This window comes from Eucyclogobius newberryi, unplaced genomic scaffold, assembly GCF_026437365.1.
Source record: "Eucyclogobius newberryi isolate DKJ021-1_F unplaced genomic scaffold, fEucNew1.0.hap1 SCAF_11, whole genome shotgun sequence".
NCBI lineage: Eukaryota > Metazoa > Chordata > Actinopteri > Gobiiformes > Gobiidae > Eucyclogobius > Eucyclogobius newberryi.
Window position 1 is genome coordinate 27,672,967 of NW_027315735.1, and position 19,036 is coordinate 27,692,002.

At 39.7% G+C, this 19,036-nt stretch overlaps 1 protein-coding gene across 4 annotated transcripts in view; it reads left to right on the forward strand.

Moving 5' to 3' along the window:
• The first annotated feature begins 3,955 nt into the window (after nucleotides 1-3,955).
• Nucleotides 3,956-19,036, forward strand: part of gria1a (glutamate receptor, ionotropic, AMPA 1a) — a 128,615-nt gene continuing 113,534 nt past the window's right edge. For all 4 annotated transcript variants that reach the window (XM_072439811.1, XM_072439814.1, XM_072439812.1 and 1 more), the window contains exons 1-2: nucleotides 3,956-4,111; nucleotides 4,296-4,430. In XM_072439811.1, coding sequence (XP_072295912.1) covers nucleotides 4,024-4,111; nucleotides 4,296-4,430 — 223 coding nt within the window. In that variant the 5' untranslated portion in view covers nucleotides 3,956-4,023. The remainder of the gene's footprint in view (nucleotides 4,112-4,295; nucleotides 4,431-19,036) is intronic.

Here is a 19,036-nt window from a genome sequence, read left to right on the forward strand (position 1 = left end):
TGGGTTCAGCAAGTTTTTTATTTATTTTATATTTCATTTTTATTTTATTTTTATCTTTATTTCTTTTTCCCCCTCCATCCCTTGTTGGGAAATGGGAGGTTTTGTCTATAGGAGTTTTTGTTTATAAGAGTTTGTGTTTATAAGAGATCTTCCATTGAGAGTGTTTTTTAAACTTCCTATAAGTTATCTCTTCTTTTCCTCTGTATCTACCTGCGTTGCAACAATTAAATTTCCCCATGTCTGGACAATAAAGGATTATCTTAACTCATCTTATCTTAAGAAGGTTGTAGGTACGACTCCCGGGCCAGACCAAGACTTTCTCAGTGGAGTTTGTATATTATTACTTCCTGTGCCTTTGTGGATTTCCTCCAGACACTCCGGGTTCCTCCATCAACCAAGAACCTGCACTTTAAGGAATCCTCTGACTGCAATACTCGAATACAATGAAGATGGCCTCCTCTCTTTGTTTTGAATTGTTCATTGTTATGGCTAATTTTTCATCACACATTTTTCATTCACACTTCACCACATCAAAATTAGGAGTAAACCTGAAACTAAACCTGGCTGCATCCACATCAGAACTAAAATGAGCTTTAATTGTCACCAAATAGCTCCAAGTAAATTCTCCTTACGACTATACGTTTAATGCAGGTTGAACATCTGAAAAACTGGTGATAGATAAATACATTTTTATACAATCTTTTGCTGTATTCCAGGTTTGAAAATTGCACAGAGACAACTTTGTAACTGCTGACAACAAGAATAGAACAACAATACTTACACCTTTTACATATTTCTTCCCATAATGCACAAAGGCGACTCTGTGGGGGCAGTGAAAACATGGGGAAACTTCAAATGCAGAACAACACGCATCGCCTGTGCATCTTCTCTTCTTGTGCCGCTTGGAATAGTTATCCATTGTTAACTCTATTCTCAGATCTATTTGCATTAATCAGGATGTTGCGTGATGCTCATTACTCGCATGCTGCACTGACAAACACAAAGCAAATCCAAGTCGTAGAAATAAACATGGGAAATATGCATATCAACAGTTCTTATTGCAGCTGGAATAAATGGGCCATTGTTCTCCATCAGGTAATGAAATGGACAAAGCACAGTGCATATCTCTTGTATTGGCTGTGACAGTTTTAATGGACAGATTGAAACCTGCTTGTCTCCATTGCTATGCTATTAAAAGGGCATTATTATTTTACACAGTTTCCCATCTAATAAAGTCGAATTCTCTCTGATAGGGTGCTTGGAATGCATCGGGAAAGTGAGGAATAAGTTTGAACTGCAATTATCTAAAATGAACTGGTTATGTTTTGAACGTTTTTTTATATTTTGTTTTTTTATGCATTTGTGTGGTTCTCGGGTGAATGGGTTTCAAAGATGAGAGGCCAGGGTTCCGACTTCATGTGCTTTTTATCTCTGAAAGTTTTTTTTTTGTGTGTCACGAATCAAAACAATCTCTGAGTACCGTCTTTCATAGTGTTATTTTTAGAGATAACCAGAAGCTAACGTTAAATTTTGTTAGTTTTGGAAAACGGACCAGAAGTTTTTCTTTTGCTAGCTAACCTAATAATTACTATAATGTTGGGTCTTTCTTGTGCAAATGTGTTGCTCTTATTATATGGACCACTGACCGTAAAACCCTAAACAATGTTTAATCAAAGAGCTCAAATGTTTAAGATAAATCATCAAGTTCATGTACATTTTTAAACTCGAAAACATTTCCCCAAGCTCCCGAGAACCACATGAACGCAGCTTAAGACGATACAAATCAGGGACGGGACCTTTAAACATTTACTATCAATTACAGGCTTTTTTTACTGCTTAAATATATATATATTTCAAATTCTGAAATACATCTTCATAGATCTGACCTGTGACTTGGTTTAGTAGGGCTCGTCTCCATGGAGAAGCTCCCTGCCATACTGTGGAACATCTACGCAAAGCAATAACAACATCTCCATGGAAACAATCATACGGCAAACCCCATGGTGCACCTTAACCCTTTATTCCCACTTATCGCTCCGTGAAGTGCTTTGGACAAAGGTGGAAGCGGCAAGTTTTTTAATCAGCTCATTTGGAAAACAAAATCTAATTTGGCTTAATCCTCTAATCTCCCTAAATTTCCTTGTGCAGGAGAAAGTATCCTAGCGACACAATACCTCAGAAGTGATTTGGAGTTTAATAAGCCTTGGTCTGATAAACAGGCTCACCCGTATAAGCCTGATTGTGTCAAAAGCGGGATTTACGTTCTATTTTCAAGAAGCGGGGCATAACTCTGTTCCTCAAACCTCCATCAATCTCACATGAGTATCACCACCGGAGCAGCTCCGTTTCATAATATACAAAAGCTCAGAGCCATGTACCTTTTTATTCAGGAAATAATTGCCTGCAGCCACAGCTTGAATCATCACCTCCCCTTATCAGCTCCTTGCCAGTCATATAAATTTTGCCTATTTGGAATTAGGGGAATTTATTCTAATTTAAGCTTGTTTCTGGCTGGATTAAACCTTTCCAGGAGTGCACTTCATCCCAATTCCCTCCCCCGCGTTTTCAAATGACCACGCGTTTTTTTTGTCCCCCTCAAAACAACAGATTCGGAGCTAAAATGTAGCACCCGAGGGAGGATGTTACAAGCCATGTTTTTTGCTTATCCTTTTTAATGCTTGGCACAATTGTCAGAAATGTGCTGGCAAGCAGACGTGGCGGTTTAAATATTGGAGCTGCACAAAGATGTTAGACAACTCATTCTCCAAAATCAAATGTCTAGTGGCAAAATGAATAGAAAGAGCTACACTTCCCTGGTGATTCATTGTCTAGATTGGGATTGAACTATGGCTATACTTTTATGTGGTTTTCAGTAGTCTTTTGTTACAGTTTTGCTGCATATATAGGCTACTATGTCAACTCGTTTTAGGGCTGGGCAATATGATTTAATTTTAATTTAAACAAATAAAAATGGCTTTCAGTGTTAATTCCCTGAGTATAATCAAAACAGACTTCTAATAATTATAATCTGAGACAAAACTATTTCAAAATGTCTCTGCTCCAAAACCCTATGCTTTTGCTGAAAAATATATAAAATACCCAAGTATCCTTGATAAGAAATGACTAAATGGATCAACCTTAGATTCATTGCAAACCCCGTTCATTCTTGGATATACATACATAAATGTGACTTTCTCTGATCTTTGAGCCCAGGTAAAACCCATAATTCATTGCCAAACACTGGTCTAATCATTTATAAAAACCTGCTAAATAACTGCCGTGTGCTCTACGTGGACACAGTAACGATCTCAGTTGCGTTGGCGCTGACTTAATTGCGAGAACGTTCTTTATTGTCCTCGGATGTGAAGTCACGCGCCACACTCTCCACACCGATGCGCCAAAACACGGAGCTGGCTCAGTCCACGCGGCGCGGAGTTGTGCTCGATCCTGCCCCGTTACGGTGACACCTGTGTCTAGACTCGTCTTTAAAAAAAAAAAAAGCAAAAGCACCAAAAAGCACCGATCAGCGCCGAGGTGCGAACTGCGGCGCGGCTCCGGTGACGCGTACTCCGTTGGATTGTGCGCAGAAAATCTCTCGGTGATTTGGTGAGGGGCATGTGAGGTTTTTTTTCTTTTTTTTTTCTTCCTGAGCGTGGCTAATGCTCCGTTTCATACAACAGCAGCCAGGGACAAGAGAGCATCAGCATCAGCATCAGCAGCAGCAGCAGCATCAGCATCAGCATCAGCATCAGCACCAGACGGGAGAGGAAAGCGCATCCTCTCTCGCCATTGCGATAATTGTCTCGCTGCCGAATCGATGTCGCTCTCTCTGACCGGAGGTGCTGGGAGTTGAGGCGGACAAAAAAAAAAAGAGCACGGGAGGGAACGAGCGCGGAGAGGAGGAGAAAGGAGAGGAGATCGGGTTTCTTTTTTCAGGGGGAAGCGGCCGGGGAACACTACAGGACTAACACAACCTATGCGTGGATTTCGACTCTTTTCCCCTTCGCCAATGCAAAAGGAAATATGTTGCGAAGCTTCGCCATCCTCCTCGCCAGTTTTCTGGGGATGAGCTTGGGTCAAGGCTCAAGTTTCCCAAGCCACATCAATATAGGTGAGGGTGAAATTGTGTGTGTTTTCCCCCCAACTTCATTGTACCTGTTGTCCTCCTCCTCCTCCTCCTCCTCCTCCTCCTTCTCCTCCTCCTCCTCCTCCTCTCCCCCCCCGTTGTGCGCCCCGGTGTCCCGCGCGTGTCCACCCGCCGTTAACTCGTGCTCCTTTCTTCTGCCGCTCAACAGGAGGATTGTTCCCGACCGAATCGCACGAATATGAGGTTTTCCGCTTCGCCCTGTCCCACCACCAGGACATCCCCAAACTGGTGCCGCAGGTGGACATGGTCAAGCTGGGGAACAGCTTTTCAATGACATACGCCTGTAAGTGACGCGCGTCTGTCTGGCGGACGTTCGGTGACACCTTTTGTCTTTTAAGCCTGTTGTTTGACTTTGAAAACTCTGGCCACGAGACCAGCGCGTGTTAGAACAAAAGCACGAAGGTTTTGGGGGTGATTTTTAACTGTTGACTGTTATTCCCCACTGCTTTCCCCCCGTGCATGATTGCTGCGTGGATTTTCTTTTTTTTTTTTATTTCCTATGGGGGGATTAAAAACACAACCTCTGCTGCAGCCCCCCCCCCCCCCCCCCCCCCCCCCCCCCCCCCAGCCCCTCATCCACATCCCACCGACACATATCAGGCCTCACATCACGTTGTTGTTGTTGTTTTTTCTCTTCTTATTTACAGTTCTTTGCATTTTTTAAAACCGCTGCTGTGCTGATGAGCGTGATCCCCGCGCGCGCTCCGCTTCTCCGCAAACAGCCGCGCGCGCAGATCAAGGCTCCGCCGGTGACGCGCGCAACAAAGAGGGAAAACAACTCTAAATGCATTTCTAATTAGGCACGGATCACAATCGGATTATCTTTTCTTTTTTCTTTTTCCCCTGGCACGCCATTATCGTCGTCAAACCTTTACTTAGAGGCGCGCGCACTGGCACAGGCGCGCTTCAGATGATGAATATTTCAACTTGTGGGACGCGGTTAGCAGGATCCAAGCGTTTTGGTGATGATTCCGTGCGTGAAATGTAACATTAAGACGCGTATTTGTGAGTTGGAGTGTGGTCGCCATGACATTATATCCGATAATAGTCAGTGATAATCTGAACTTGTCTGGCAAAAGGAGGTTTTCTCTTTCGTTTTCCATTCGTCGTGTTTTTAGTGCCCTTGAGGCTCTTTTGTCCCGATCACAATCTTCTCATTATGATTCCTGAATTTGCCCCCGGCTCATTCACTGACTGTACAAAGTGGTATTCAGCGTCTTGAGACTTTTTGACAACAGCAGTTTTACTCAGAGCCAGGTGTATGCCATTGCCTGGTGACAGATATTTTGATTACTTGTTTCAGACATTGACATCGTAGCTTTTCCTCACTTTAAATCGTCTTAATCGGCTGCATCTTTCATTAAACTTGGTCCAAGGAAACTAGGGATGTCACGATATCGCATTAGTGTTACTATTATCATGAGAAAAAACGTCACAATTTAACAATTATTCACGATTATTGAGCCTCTGACCAAACAACATGACGTTTTTAATTTTCTTTCATTCCTGTGGTCTAAAATGTTAGTATATTTCAAGTTTGCAAGGAGCTTTATGAAATTTAACTTTCTGAAAGACAAAATAAAGTTATATTTGACAAAAAAAACAGCAAGATAAAACAATTTTTCTACATTTAGGTCTATTTCTTTCTTTCTTTTGCTTCTGTAACTGTCACAAATATTATTATTTTTGGTTCCTACGGTTATATTGTGACCAAAATAATCATGATTTAAAATTCACCTAATAATTTTGACATCCATATTTGCAACTGCAACATTAGATTAATGATAATCTATAAATACAACTATAAAAATGTCCTCAAAGAGAGAGAGAAATGTCTAGAGTGTATGCAATGAAATGTCCTTATGTGGTTCATTTAATGGTCCATTTATGTTTTTGGTGATACTTGAATCAGATTTTACAGGCAAATTTAACGTTGTTATTGTGATAATGCAAAAACAGATCGAGATATTCATTTTTGTCAGTATTGCCCACCTGCATACAATTTAAAACATTTTAAGGTTATTGTACCCCTTCTTGTAATTACACATTTTGACTATTTTCACTGTCAATCCCAACGCAGTTTTCATTCAAAGTGTGCGCTTACCAACGACCGTCATCAACATTTGACTAGGTCAGTGCTAAAGGGACGGTCTGCTGTGATTGGCCATTCAAAGTGATTACATTTAGGAACAGGGATCTATAAGCCTTTACATGGTTGTGGTTATGGTTAGGATTAGGAAAAGGTTATGGTTTGATTGATGAAAAACTAAGGCTAATTGGCTCTAATATGCTAATGTGGAAATGTGGTAGAACGGTTTGCAGTGAGGTTGGTGGTTATGTATTCATTTCCCTGGTACGAACTGTTGTTGACCCACGTTGCTTAAACAAAAAAGTAACTTTTATTCATGAAAGTAGCTTTTATTTATGTAAGGAGTTTTAGGAGGAATGATGAGTGGGTCCTTAATGTAAAGCTTGTTGAGTGAAAGTGGAGATTAAAACAAACTATTCAGTTTCAAACCTTCAAGAAAGTTATCGTATTTCCAAACATATCTTTTTGTATCAATACGGGTTCCATTGGATGCCATTCCTGACACAACTCCATTTCAGTTTTTCTGGGCTTGAATAATAACTGTCTGTATATTGAATAAATGTGCCAACCATTGTACATTAAGCTTGTTATTTGCCATGTCACAATGTCCAATTACGATTTTACGATTATTCACCATTGTCTACACTATTACTATCTTGGCTTCTAGTCAATATTGGCTGTAAAACAACAAAATAGTCGTCCTTTGGGTGTTTGACTCACACAAAATTCTTCAAAACAAAAACAAAAACTCATCTTGTCCGTTGTGCGTTTTATTTCTTTAATTTTTGGAACAATCAAAACCGTAGCGATGTGCTTTGCGATGTGCGTGACTCTAATCTGGAGCTCTCCCACCTGTCCCCCTTATCCATTATATTTGACCTACTTCCCTCTGGACCGCCCTCTTCCGCCCCACACTGATGGGTTAAACGTAAACTACACATATAACTTAGGGCTTAGACGTTACCAATAATTAGAAACTTTTGAATTTATACTTAGATTTTAGAATTGTGGTTACATTGATTTAATAATTTAATTATGCTTGAACAACAAAATACTTTTTTAATCAATTAAATTATGGCTCTAACATATATCCAGCCCCTAATTGCTGGTCTATCAATTATAATATTGATAGAACCACACACTTTTACACTAAGGTTTAGTTCTAACACTCTATTATTTTTGTTTCAATAAGAAAGTTTGGGTCAAGTCAGATTGGTCAGGGTCAAGTTCTGAGGCAGGTTCAATGTTCATTCATCTTCATTCTCTAATACAACAGTGAAATCATTAATTTGTTTTCATTTGCATGTCTAACGATTACTATTCCTCACTAACTTTATGGAATCCAACTTTCTGAATGAAACAGTGATATTAGCACACAAACCGCCTTTTCTTTTCTATATACTTTTTTATAGTTTGCACTGAAATGACTGATGTTGCTGCCTAAGATTCTGACAATTTGGAGTTATTATTTCTCACGATCACATTGTGACCCGAATAACCACAATTATCAATTAACCGAATAATCTTGACATTCCTAATATCCGCTCGGTGCTGCGTACGTCAGTTTAGTGGTTAAAACGACTGCGCTATCTTCCAAAAACAATACTTCAAATAGTTGGTAACTCGACCGGCCCGGGGATACAGTGAAATGGTGTAATGAAAAGCAAACACTGTGAAGAAGCCCCTCGTAATGAGACGGCCGTGTGTTCTGGAGAGGCCGGCGCTGTTTCGAGGGCCACGCTGCACCGGGAGCGTGGGACACATCAAACATGGAGGCCACTGCAGCGGGGGCAGTAAGGGGCAGAGAATACATTAATGTCGCAGGCCCAGCAGGCGCCAAGTGGAGTAGAAAGCACACACTGTTAGATAATTGTAATATAATTGCCTTTAAAATACAATGATATGGAGTTTAAGGCAATAGATCTTGGAGTAGTAATACATGTGATTTGATTTTTGTATGTCGTGACCAATGGCAGAATTCATCTTGAAATGTATTAGTAGATTTTCTAGTCGCAATTGGCTGAAATTAAATACCAAATCATGTCTAAATAAGCATACATTGATGATAAAATTATGTAGTTTTAGATTTTTAGAAGTAGAAACGTCTAATTATTACCTACAGCGGCTGCGGTCATATTTGAAAGACCTATTGTGGATCATTGTTATGTTTTAGACATTTTAAATTGATCTAAAATGACATGAAACAGGTTTAAAGCCGCAGTGCCGCTTTCCGCCTGCTCCTTCTCGTTATGTCAGCGTAAACGTGATCACAACAAAGTGTCCTGTCTACCTGACTGCAGTTCACAATAGTGGGCAGCAATAGTTTTTTTCATTTGTGCCAAGATGACAAGATGACACTTGTTCTAGAAAATCAAATACAGTACATGAAACGAGGGTTGTTGCATTATAAGTCTTATTAGTCTGAATTGTCATGGAAGATGTGCTCTGAAGGTTTAAAGCACTTTACAGAACATTTATTTAAGTAGACAGCAATGCAAGCATCCATAGTTTTCCTACATATGCCCATCATTTAACATTCTTATTCAACTGAAAGGGGATATATTGTACATTCAACATTTATGAGCTCTTAACCATATCATAACGGTGTTCGCTCTTCATTAACTTAATTAAAGTTGTATTTTGATTGAGGCTTACACGTTTGAGGAACCTTGTATTGTCCTGTATTTCAGGTTTGAGTGCTCAGGAAATATCAGTTTTCCCCTTCCCCCTATCCCTGCCCACTGCTCCAGGTCATACAAATAAGGTTAACATTTCCCCTGACCAAGTAAATGTGAATTTTTGAATATTTTTTCCAACAATTCCCTCCATACATGTGATTTTGTGTCCTCCATTGTAATGTACATTCACTTTCCCTCTCTGTCTGTCAAAAGAAGATTACCATATCTTTCCCATTTACTGTCCAGATTAGCAATGCATTGATATAATGATGATATATTGTATGATTATCTAATGTATAAGCCTTGATAAATATCTCAGAGAGTTGTAATGGTCATTACTTTGTTACATTTCTTGGTTATAATAACTTCTTATTTGTAAATATCTATAAATATCCTTTTTTCTCTAAATCAGAGGATTCTTTTAACACATCAAAGCTTTTTATACAATTTTCTTTTACAATCCGGTGAAACATTTTTATACTCTTCATAATCCAGACCTTGAATCTCAGGTCAGTTCTATTTTGTACAAAACCTTTGGTCATAAACAACCAGTCTTAGATTTTAACGTCTTTGTTTAGTTTGTATGTTTTTGATCAGCTCTTTCCATGTTGTAAGCACAGATTTTACCCAGGGATTCTTAACTTCCTCCAAATGGCTCAACAGTTTATCATCTGCCAGTAAAGCCTGGACAGGAACCCCAGGCACAACATTAATCTCAATATTTTTCCATTGAGCTTCACACTCTGGCTCACACCAGCATCGCTCTGATTTGAGCTGAAATAAAGTTAATTTCAGAAAAGGTAAAACCCAGCCTCCTTTTTCTTTGTTCGTTTTGAACCTGAGTGGAGGCTTTTCTCCCTGCCATACAAATCCTGAAATTGTTTTATTCCACTCATCAAACAGCAGGTTGGGGATGCAAATTGGAACTGTCTGGAAGAGATAGGGAAAAACAGTCATTTTTATAGTTTCAATCGTTTGACTTAGATTTAAGGACAGAATCATCTTTCTTCAAAGTGGAGAAAAGAGGGCTGTAGTTTTTCTCCAAGATTGTTGACAGTTCGTTATAATGAACTATACCTTGAATATATAAGTGATTCTGTTTGCCATTTAAATGAATTTCGTATTGGAATTTCAGTGTTTTGGACATTTAATTTGTATCCAGACATTGGACCAATATTCAAATATAACAGAACACCAAATTGAACTGGTAAATATGTTGATTCCCACCCACTTTACTTCATAAGCTTGACACAAAATGTTCTGGCATGAGGAGTGTTTGATATTTGAAAGGTCTTGCCACTTTTGTACTCGGAGCTCCCCAGAATCAAACACTAGACTCATCATATCACCAAAGCAGATGTCAAAAAGATTCAGAGAGCAGTGGAAGACGGCAAAAATGAAAATGTCACCCCTCCATTGCGGCATGTCACCCATTTTGATGCAGCGGTGGCGTCAGTGTGGATCGAGAAACGCAGTTGTGAGAAAATGAGCATCCTCCAGGGGGCTGTTTGTAATGAGTCAGATGGAGAGAGAAAGCAAGCCTATTTCAGTGATATCTGCGGAGGAGTTGTACTGTACAATCGCAGCTGGGATCTTGTACTTACAGATCACGTACGCAAGAGTTTGGTTTCATAATTTCAAATGGAGGATATCAGGGCTTATGAAAGTTATTATTATGGATTGTATAGGCAAATTGTACTGCCCGGTGGTCGAGTGGTTAAGGCGTGAATTCAAATCCCGACTCAATTTTACTTGTTTGATTTGTAACTATATATTTTGGTGGATGTGGTTTGCGTTATATTTTTTGTATTATGATACGATTTTAAATTGCAGATGGTTGAATAAGTATCTTCTATAGCTGTTTATTGTTTCATTCTGCTATTTATTTGTTGCAGATCATGGATTTTAATAATAACTGTACATAAATAAGGAATGTTATTCTCTTGCAGTTTCAATATAATCATATTCTCCGACGCAATATATCGTGCTTCAAAAAAAAGTTATTGTGAGTTTGAGCTTAATTTAAACCTGATGTAGACCTGGTTTGGTCCAGTTCTAATCCATGTTTAGTCCTGGTCTACTCCGGGTTTAGTTTAGAGTGTATTGCCAATTAAGTACCCATTTTGATGTTGCGTGTGTGCAAGAGTGATGTGCCGCTTCTTTTATTACTACTATTAAATTAAAAAGTAAACAAAATTCCTATCGCTTTCAAATGAGCAGACTTGAAACTTGAAACATTTTTTTTGACAGTTTTTGTTGTGCATAGACCATGTAATTACAGATACAGTACAGACCTTCTCATTCAAAGAGTTTTCTTTATTTTCATGACTATGAAAATTGTAGATTCACACTGAAGGCGTCAAAACTATGAATTAACACAAGTAGAATTATATACTTAAAAAAATGGTGAAACAACTGAAAATATGTCTTATATTCTAGGTTCTTCAAAGTAGCCACCTTTAGCTTTGATTACTGCTTCGCACACTCTTGGCATTATCTTGATGAGCTTCAAGAGGTCGTCAGCTGAAATGGTCTTCAACAGTCTTGAAGGAGTTCTTCCATTAGTCTTGAAGGAGTTCTTCCATCACTCTTGAAGGAGTTCTTCCATCAGTCTTGAAGGAGTTCTTCCATTAGTCTTGAAGGAGTTTTTCCATCAGTCTTGAAGGAGTTCTTCCATCAGTCTTGAAGGAGTTCTTCCATCAGTCTTGAAGGAGTTCTTCCATCAGTCTTGAAGGAGTTCTTCCATCACTCTTGAAGGAGTTCTTCCATCAGTCTTGAAGGAGTTCTTCCATCAGTCTTGAAGGAGTTCTTCCATCAGTCTTGAAGGAGTTCTTCTATCACTCTTGAAGGAGTTCTTCCATCACTCTTGAAGGAGTTCTTCCATCAGTCTTGAAGGAGTTCTTCCATCAGTCTTGAAGGAGTTCTTCCATCAGTCTTGAAGGAGTTCTTCCATCAGTCTTGAAGGAGTTCTTCTATCACTCTTGAAGGAGTTCTTCCATCAGTCTTGAAGGAGTTCTTCCATCAGTCTTGAAGGAGTTCTTCCATCAGTCTTGAAGGAGTTCTTCTATCACTCTTGAAGGAGTTCTTCCATCAGTCTTGAAGGAGTTCTTCCATCAGTCTTGAAGGAGTTCTTCCATCAGTCTTGAAGGAGTTCTTCCATCAGTCTTGAAGGAGTTCTTCCATCAGTCTTGAAGGAGTTCTTCTATCACTCTTGAAGGAGTTCTTCCATCAGTCTTGAAGGAGTTCTTCCATCAGTCTTGAAGGAGTTCTTCCATCAGTCTTGAAGGAGTTCTTCCATCAGTCTTGAAGGAGTTCTTCCATCACTCTTGAAGGAGTTCTTCCATCAGTCTTGAAGGAGTTCTTCCATCAGTCTTGAAGGAGTTCTTCCATCAGTCTTGAAGGAGTTCTTCCATCACTCTTGAAGGAGTTCTTCCATCAGTCTTGAAGGAGTTCTTCTATCACTCTTGAAGGAGTTCTTCCATCAGTCTTGAAGGAGTTCTTCCATCAGTCTTGAAGGAGTTCTTCTATCACTCTTGAAGGAGTTCTTCCATCAGTCTTGAAGGAGTTCCCAGAGATGCTTAGCACTTATTCTCCCTTTTGCCTTCACTCTGCGGTGTGTGTCCAAACTGTACTGAATATTAACCACAAACAAGGACAAAATAGCTGCATTTGCACTATAATAAAACTGCCCTCCGCCTCACTTTTGATAGTTTTGCATGTCATGATGTCATGTGAACCCAAACTATTGCAGGTCTCTGTCTTGCCTGAGTGACAGTTCAGGCCCTGTGTTACCGCCCCAGCGCCTCCCGGGGTGTGAAAAGCAGCCAGTGAATGGTTCCTTGTACGTAAACGATGAATGGGCATCCGGAAGAGGGTGACGCTCATCAGCTGGCTCACACACACACACACACACACACACACTGATGGAGCAGACAACGACACTTGCCTTAAAAGCCACAGGGAGACGGCGGAGTGGGTGGGGCTGGGGCAGGATGCACTGGGGCAAAGGTGAAAGAGGAAACGAGGTGAAGCCGGTAACCATGGTCACCCGGTAAAGATGGTGGATGGCTATAGCTTAAGCATGTCATTAGACTCTTCTTCTGTTTAGTGATTCCTTTTCTTTTTCTTTTGTAGACAGGTCCATCTGAAAATATCTGAGAAGTTATAATATTTGTAATGGGTTAGAGCTGTATCAATTAATCAACTAATTGTGACGAGTTGACTGTCATAAATAATTAATTAATAATAATTTCATAATTGTAGTCATTACATATGTACCATAATCTACAGACTATAAAACACATAAGGAGCTTTTATAACAAAAACATATATAACAAATTATTATCAGATTTTCATTCATTTCATTCATTCATTACACTTTTATTCGTAAATATTATTTATCTAGAAGTCTTCAGTCACCATATTTCGCCCTTTTATGTGGTTGAAATTGAACATAAAAACTATCTGTGTACAATAGAAATAATTGTTTGAATAGTCGACTAATCGAAAAATGAATTGTTGACTAGTGGACAGCATTGGTTCAATTCAATTTATTTTTGTAACGCCCAAAATGACAACAGCAGTTGCCTCGAGGGGCAACAGTGAAAACACAGATTAAATAATGTTCATAGGGACTTGGCAATGTCCCAGCGTCCCGTGTCCTTAGACAAATGTCCCAAGCTCCCCTGTAGTAGAGAAATGAGAGTGTTCTGGCAACTCACAACAACAGACCAGTGGTCAGCAAAACTATTGGAGATTATGTTACCAATGAGGCGGGTTCAGCACATAGTGTGAGCGTGTTACTTGCAGACAGTGCGTATTTGATACACTGAGAACACTGCTCCAGACCGCTGTGGAAAAATAGATTCCTTGCAGATTATTTCAGTTACATTTCAGAGTTACTTAAGCATTGGAATGATGTGAAGATCTGAGATTGAAAAAAATTAAAGGAGAGAGAACCACATAGTTATCTGGAACATCATTAATATGGTTTTGAAGGCATGTTGTTTAGTCATTTAATTGAAACAGAAAATGTCTAGGTGTCCAATTTATGTAAAGAGCTGGAATTGTGCAACAGTTTTGACTGCACTATACAGACTCTGAAACACACACAGGAAGATTTGTCATTTGAGAATAAAAATACTGCACCCAGGTCTTGGTTGTCAGGAGCATAACACGATAAAATAAATACTTTTTAAAAAAGATGGTGGCATTATTAAATCAAAATAGTCTGACTTTCTTCAATAATACACACTTTGAGATTGTAAATGTATAAGCCTTCCGTCACCACATTTCCACTTTATTTGTCTAAAACTATATTTGAAACGCCTCAGTGTCCAATAGAATAATAGTTTGACTTGTCATCTCATCTCAAAAACCATCGCTGACAAGTCGACCACTAAAACAATCCTCAGTCGCACCCCTAGAGCAACGCAATGAAACTTCCATTTGCCTCCACCACAACAACGCACGTCACCATCGCCATTAGTAACCGTACCTGTCACCTCTAGATGCACCTTCCTGCCCTGGCTCACTTTACATGCTTTCTGGTTAAAAATAACTCGCTGCGTTGTGTACATGCGGCGTCTTAATCCCTGCTCCTCTTTCTTAGTTTCCACATTACCATAATCTGCTATTTACTCGGTTTATAACAAGTACTTCAGTGAAACGCTAACTTTGTGTCAAAATTCCCTGCAGTCAAACACTGCTATTATCTACTCCCCTCTTTGATATGCATGTGTGGGGTAAGACATACGCTGAGCTCTGTCTATTTATGACAAAGCGCTCCAAGCGAGGTAGGTAGCACTTCTTTCTAAATGTGTTTTAATAATTACGAGTTTGATTATAGCTCTTTGCGCAGCCATCTTGGTAATAATGCACCGTTCATTGCCACTAATTAGCGCTTATGGAAAAGACAATTGGGGTTGTCGTTTAGGTGAAGGTTGCCGTATTTCCCGAGGTCTCCGAGGGGTTTCTCAAGTGCACCGGACGATCCATGAGGCCGACGTGATCAATGAGCTAAGCAGCGGAGATGGAGCTTCCCCTCGGATCGATGCGGCGCAGATGAGAAGAGAAACTGGGGGAGATGCACTCGCCCCAAAGACACTCATGAATAACTGGGAGATGATGTGCAGCGCTCGCGGTTTTGGAGGTGTTGACGCCGGTCCACGTTGGTTGTAAATCGGGTTGTGTTTTGTTACATTTGACCTTTAATATAAATAATGTCAACGGGGTTCACTCCTTGTGTACAGGCAGTGGAGCTGTAACGGCGTTTTATTACAGAGGTGTATAATTTATGACGGCATAAAGAGGGTTTTGATGGGAAGATGTGGTTTAAAAGCAGAGGATAGTGCAGCACAGAGGTTGTATGGTTTGGAGTATGTAATTTATACTTTTGTAATGTTTGTGCAGGATAATTTAAGCATGATATAATTCAAAAATAGTATTGGCAACAAATGTATAATGACAAAAGAAACCCTGGTACATGGCAAAAAAAGGTAATATTACAAAAATCTCTCTTCAGTTTTATACTAGTTGTTTTTGACTGAGAGATTTCCTTTTAAATTCAAATTATTTTTGTAAAAAACAAAATCACAACAGCAGTTGTCTCGCAGGACCTCACAAAGCTGTTGAATTTACCAGCACAAAGTTAGAAAATAGAGAAGCAGATTAACAAACAGCATTTTAAGCACAATGTTAAAGCCAGTGCAGTGTTCCATTTTCCTCACATGCATGACATAATGATGATTATTTGTGTTTTTGTATTATGAAGGAGCACTTCTACATACTTACTGTTTGGCCGTAGTAAACCTTTGTTGTTTTACTCGTCTTTGGATTTTATTTTTGTTTCCCAGAAAATAAGAGGAAATTCCTGCGGAAAACCAATCAGAACATGCATTAGACTCCACACAATTTGAAAACGTTAAGCCAAAAGAAGAAAAACACTATTTAAAACGTGTTACAATTGATTGACTTGCAAACATTGCCTTCAGTTGGAACGTGATTGGTTACAGCCAGGCAAATGCATCAGCTGAATGTAGAAAGTAAAACCCTGACATTTTGAATCAAAGCTCCATCAAAGCTTGTCCTATGCTACATTTAGCATCACTGGCTCTCTCTCTCACCATCTATGCCTTATGCAAGATTCACATTTATATTTTAAGTGTTGGGTTAAAAAGATTTCGTCGCCTGCACACTTTCACAATAGCGCGCGAGAGACGGCGTGCCAACATGCATTTAATGTATTATTCAAGACGCATTCAAAGCTATCATTCTGTGGAGATACATGCATAAATATAAAATAAAACCCGACGGAATAAAAGGAATCGAACTCTTTTGAGCGTTATAAAGCCTGTGTACCTCAGTGAAAGAAAGAATCTCGGTCTGGTCTCTCCCCAGGGGGACGGTCTCAGCTGGGTGAGGGTGTAAAGAGGGGGCCTGTGGATTCAGGTCAAACTGAGGGTCCAGACTTGAGCGGGTGTCACAAAAGCCCCTGGGTGTTGTGTATGTGTCAGTTAGAGAGCTAAGGCGTGTTGTAGTTGCAGTTTTAAGCTTCTCCAGCTTGTCAGTTCATTGAATTGAGTAACGACGGGCACAAAAGGTGGTCCCACGATGCGGTTTGCTGGTTTTTCTTTTATTTAGTGGTCCGTCGTCATCTTTTACCTGCTGTTCTCTCTCATATGTTTTTGGTGATCTGTACTGTCTGTGCGTTTGCTCCATGCAACAGTAAGGTGTCATTTGCAGCATTTATTTCACTAATGAATTATCTTGCACGAGTTCTGCATGTAAATCAAGACCATAGGGAAAGTGTTTGAGGAAAAATCCAACTGAACTTTGTCCTATGTATGTAATTTTATCAAAACCTGCTCAAAGCTAGTTTCAATACTTCTGTAGTGAACTATTTATAAGGCATTAATAAGCACTTTGACAATTATTGGCATTTTTTTTATGGCTTTCAATATCTTATAAATGTTAATAAACTTAATTTTCAATAACCAAACGACAAATGCTTTTAATTGCCTTCTAATTACTTACACAAATAGTTTATTAAGTGACCCTAATACATTACAAGCAGTATTTGGAGTGTGGTGTTGAATATTCATATTTAACCGGAATACAGAATAAAGAATACATTAAAAAAGAAATAGATCTTTACTTTACTTTGCATTTGTTGAGTTACTTGGATCGGTATAGCGCTTTAAAATAAATCAATCTGCAAAGTTTGTGCTCTGTTGTTTTCTAGTAACTATTGAGATGACCTTATGTCCATGAACGAGTGGGTGGAACCTTTTATACGCAGAAGCTATCGTTTGTTTTGACCCTACGGAGTTATTTTCACATTCTACTGATTTCTCCACTTCGAGAAACCTCCGTATTCTCTCACACTACAGGGACGCTTCTGTGTAAAAACTGATTTGAGTGTTTAGCCCTGAAATCATTAGACATGTGTCCACTCCGGTCTGACTTTCGAGACGCACAGTTTCTTTGCGCGGTGGAAAACAAAGAAAGCGGCTCTGTCCAAAAGAGCGAGCTGACAGTGGCTCTCTCGGGCCGCAGCCTGGCAGGTGCTGGTTTGATGAATGAGAGGCGCTTGGATTTTTTTCCTCCTTCTCTTGCTCCAGAGCGCCAGGGATGGAGCATGGCCCATAGCAATCAATGTAGATCAGCCCAAAGCGCTCCCAAACCAGCAGACTGATGGAGCGCGGTGCAGAGAGGCGAGTGGAATGGTTTCCCGGAGTTTGGCGTGCGAAAGAAAAGGCGAACGGAGGAAAAGAGGGAAGAACGGGCATTGTTTAATCGCCTCACCCGTCGCATATGACGATTACCCAAGAGCCACACGCCGTGAAACCACTGAGGGTCCTTGTGATGAGATTCTCACTTCTCACACATCCTTGTTTTGGGTGATTCCAGCTTCAGCAGATGCGCGTCTCCACTTTGTCTGGTATGAATGTGTGTAAGTTATCGGTGGTGGTGGTAGTGGTGGAGGGTCAATGGCATAGATTAGCTCACTGCTGTCAATATTTTGTTCAACATTTCTGAATTTGCAGTAGCGATGGAGGGCTGATGATCAATGTGTTTATCAGGATTCTGCCAAAAATATGGATTTTTGGCTGTGTCAGTCGTGTAAAGAAACTCAGACGATATTACAGTATCTAAGTCCAACTGAAATGTGGTAAAACATTGTCCATGTCCATGTGTCTTTGAACGTGTTAGTTGAGGTTTAATGAATCTGATTTTTTTTTATTTTTATCTTGACAAGTTTAGTCAGACAATATTCCCAACTGATTTGTATTAAACATGTCTTTTAGGGAGGGAGAGGGAGACAGGTAGTGCCAGAGCGTAATCTTTTATTCTTCACAAAGCTGTTTGTTGTTGACCTGAGCCCTCACGAGAATCGATATTGCCTAAATTTCGTTCCTTGGAGCTCTCAATTTTTATTTTCAACGGCACATCTGACGTTTCAGGTCAGAGCCCTTATGAATAAGAACTCAGAGCTCCAAAGAACTGCTGTGTGATTATTTATCCCGTGTCGACTTGTCTGTCTCTGTCTACACAGAGAATTGTACATACTTTTAGGGATGTCAAGATTCAGTTATTCAGAATCAGATTCAGATTCAGAGATGTAATGTCTATGTCTCTGTGTCAGCCCTGCGACAAGTTGTCCAGGGTGTACCCCGCCTAAGGCCCAAAGTCACTGGGATAGGCTCCAGTCACCCGCGACCCCGAAAGGGAACAAGCGGTAGAAAATGGATGGATGGAAGATTCAGTTAATCTATCTATCTAATCTATCTAAAGTCAATCTATACTGGTGATTGTACAGGTCATAATCGTAAGAACTCAAAATAACAATTGTGACCATTTTGAAGCAAATTTAAGTAATTTCAATTCAATCTGTAGGCTACTCCAAACAAATACACCTGGATTGTGCTTTTTAGGTTGCTGTTTATATTACAAAACAATATGACTTTTTGGTTCAGAACATTTGATATAATAAAGCTGGTTGCGTTTCATTGAAACTATATTTTTTGATGTGTCAAAATTGTTACACCATGATGTTTCTTCTCACAATAATACACATAATAACACTAACATGTTATGTCGTAACAGCCTCACGTGAGTCCC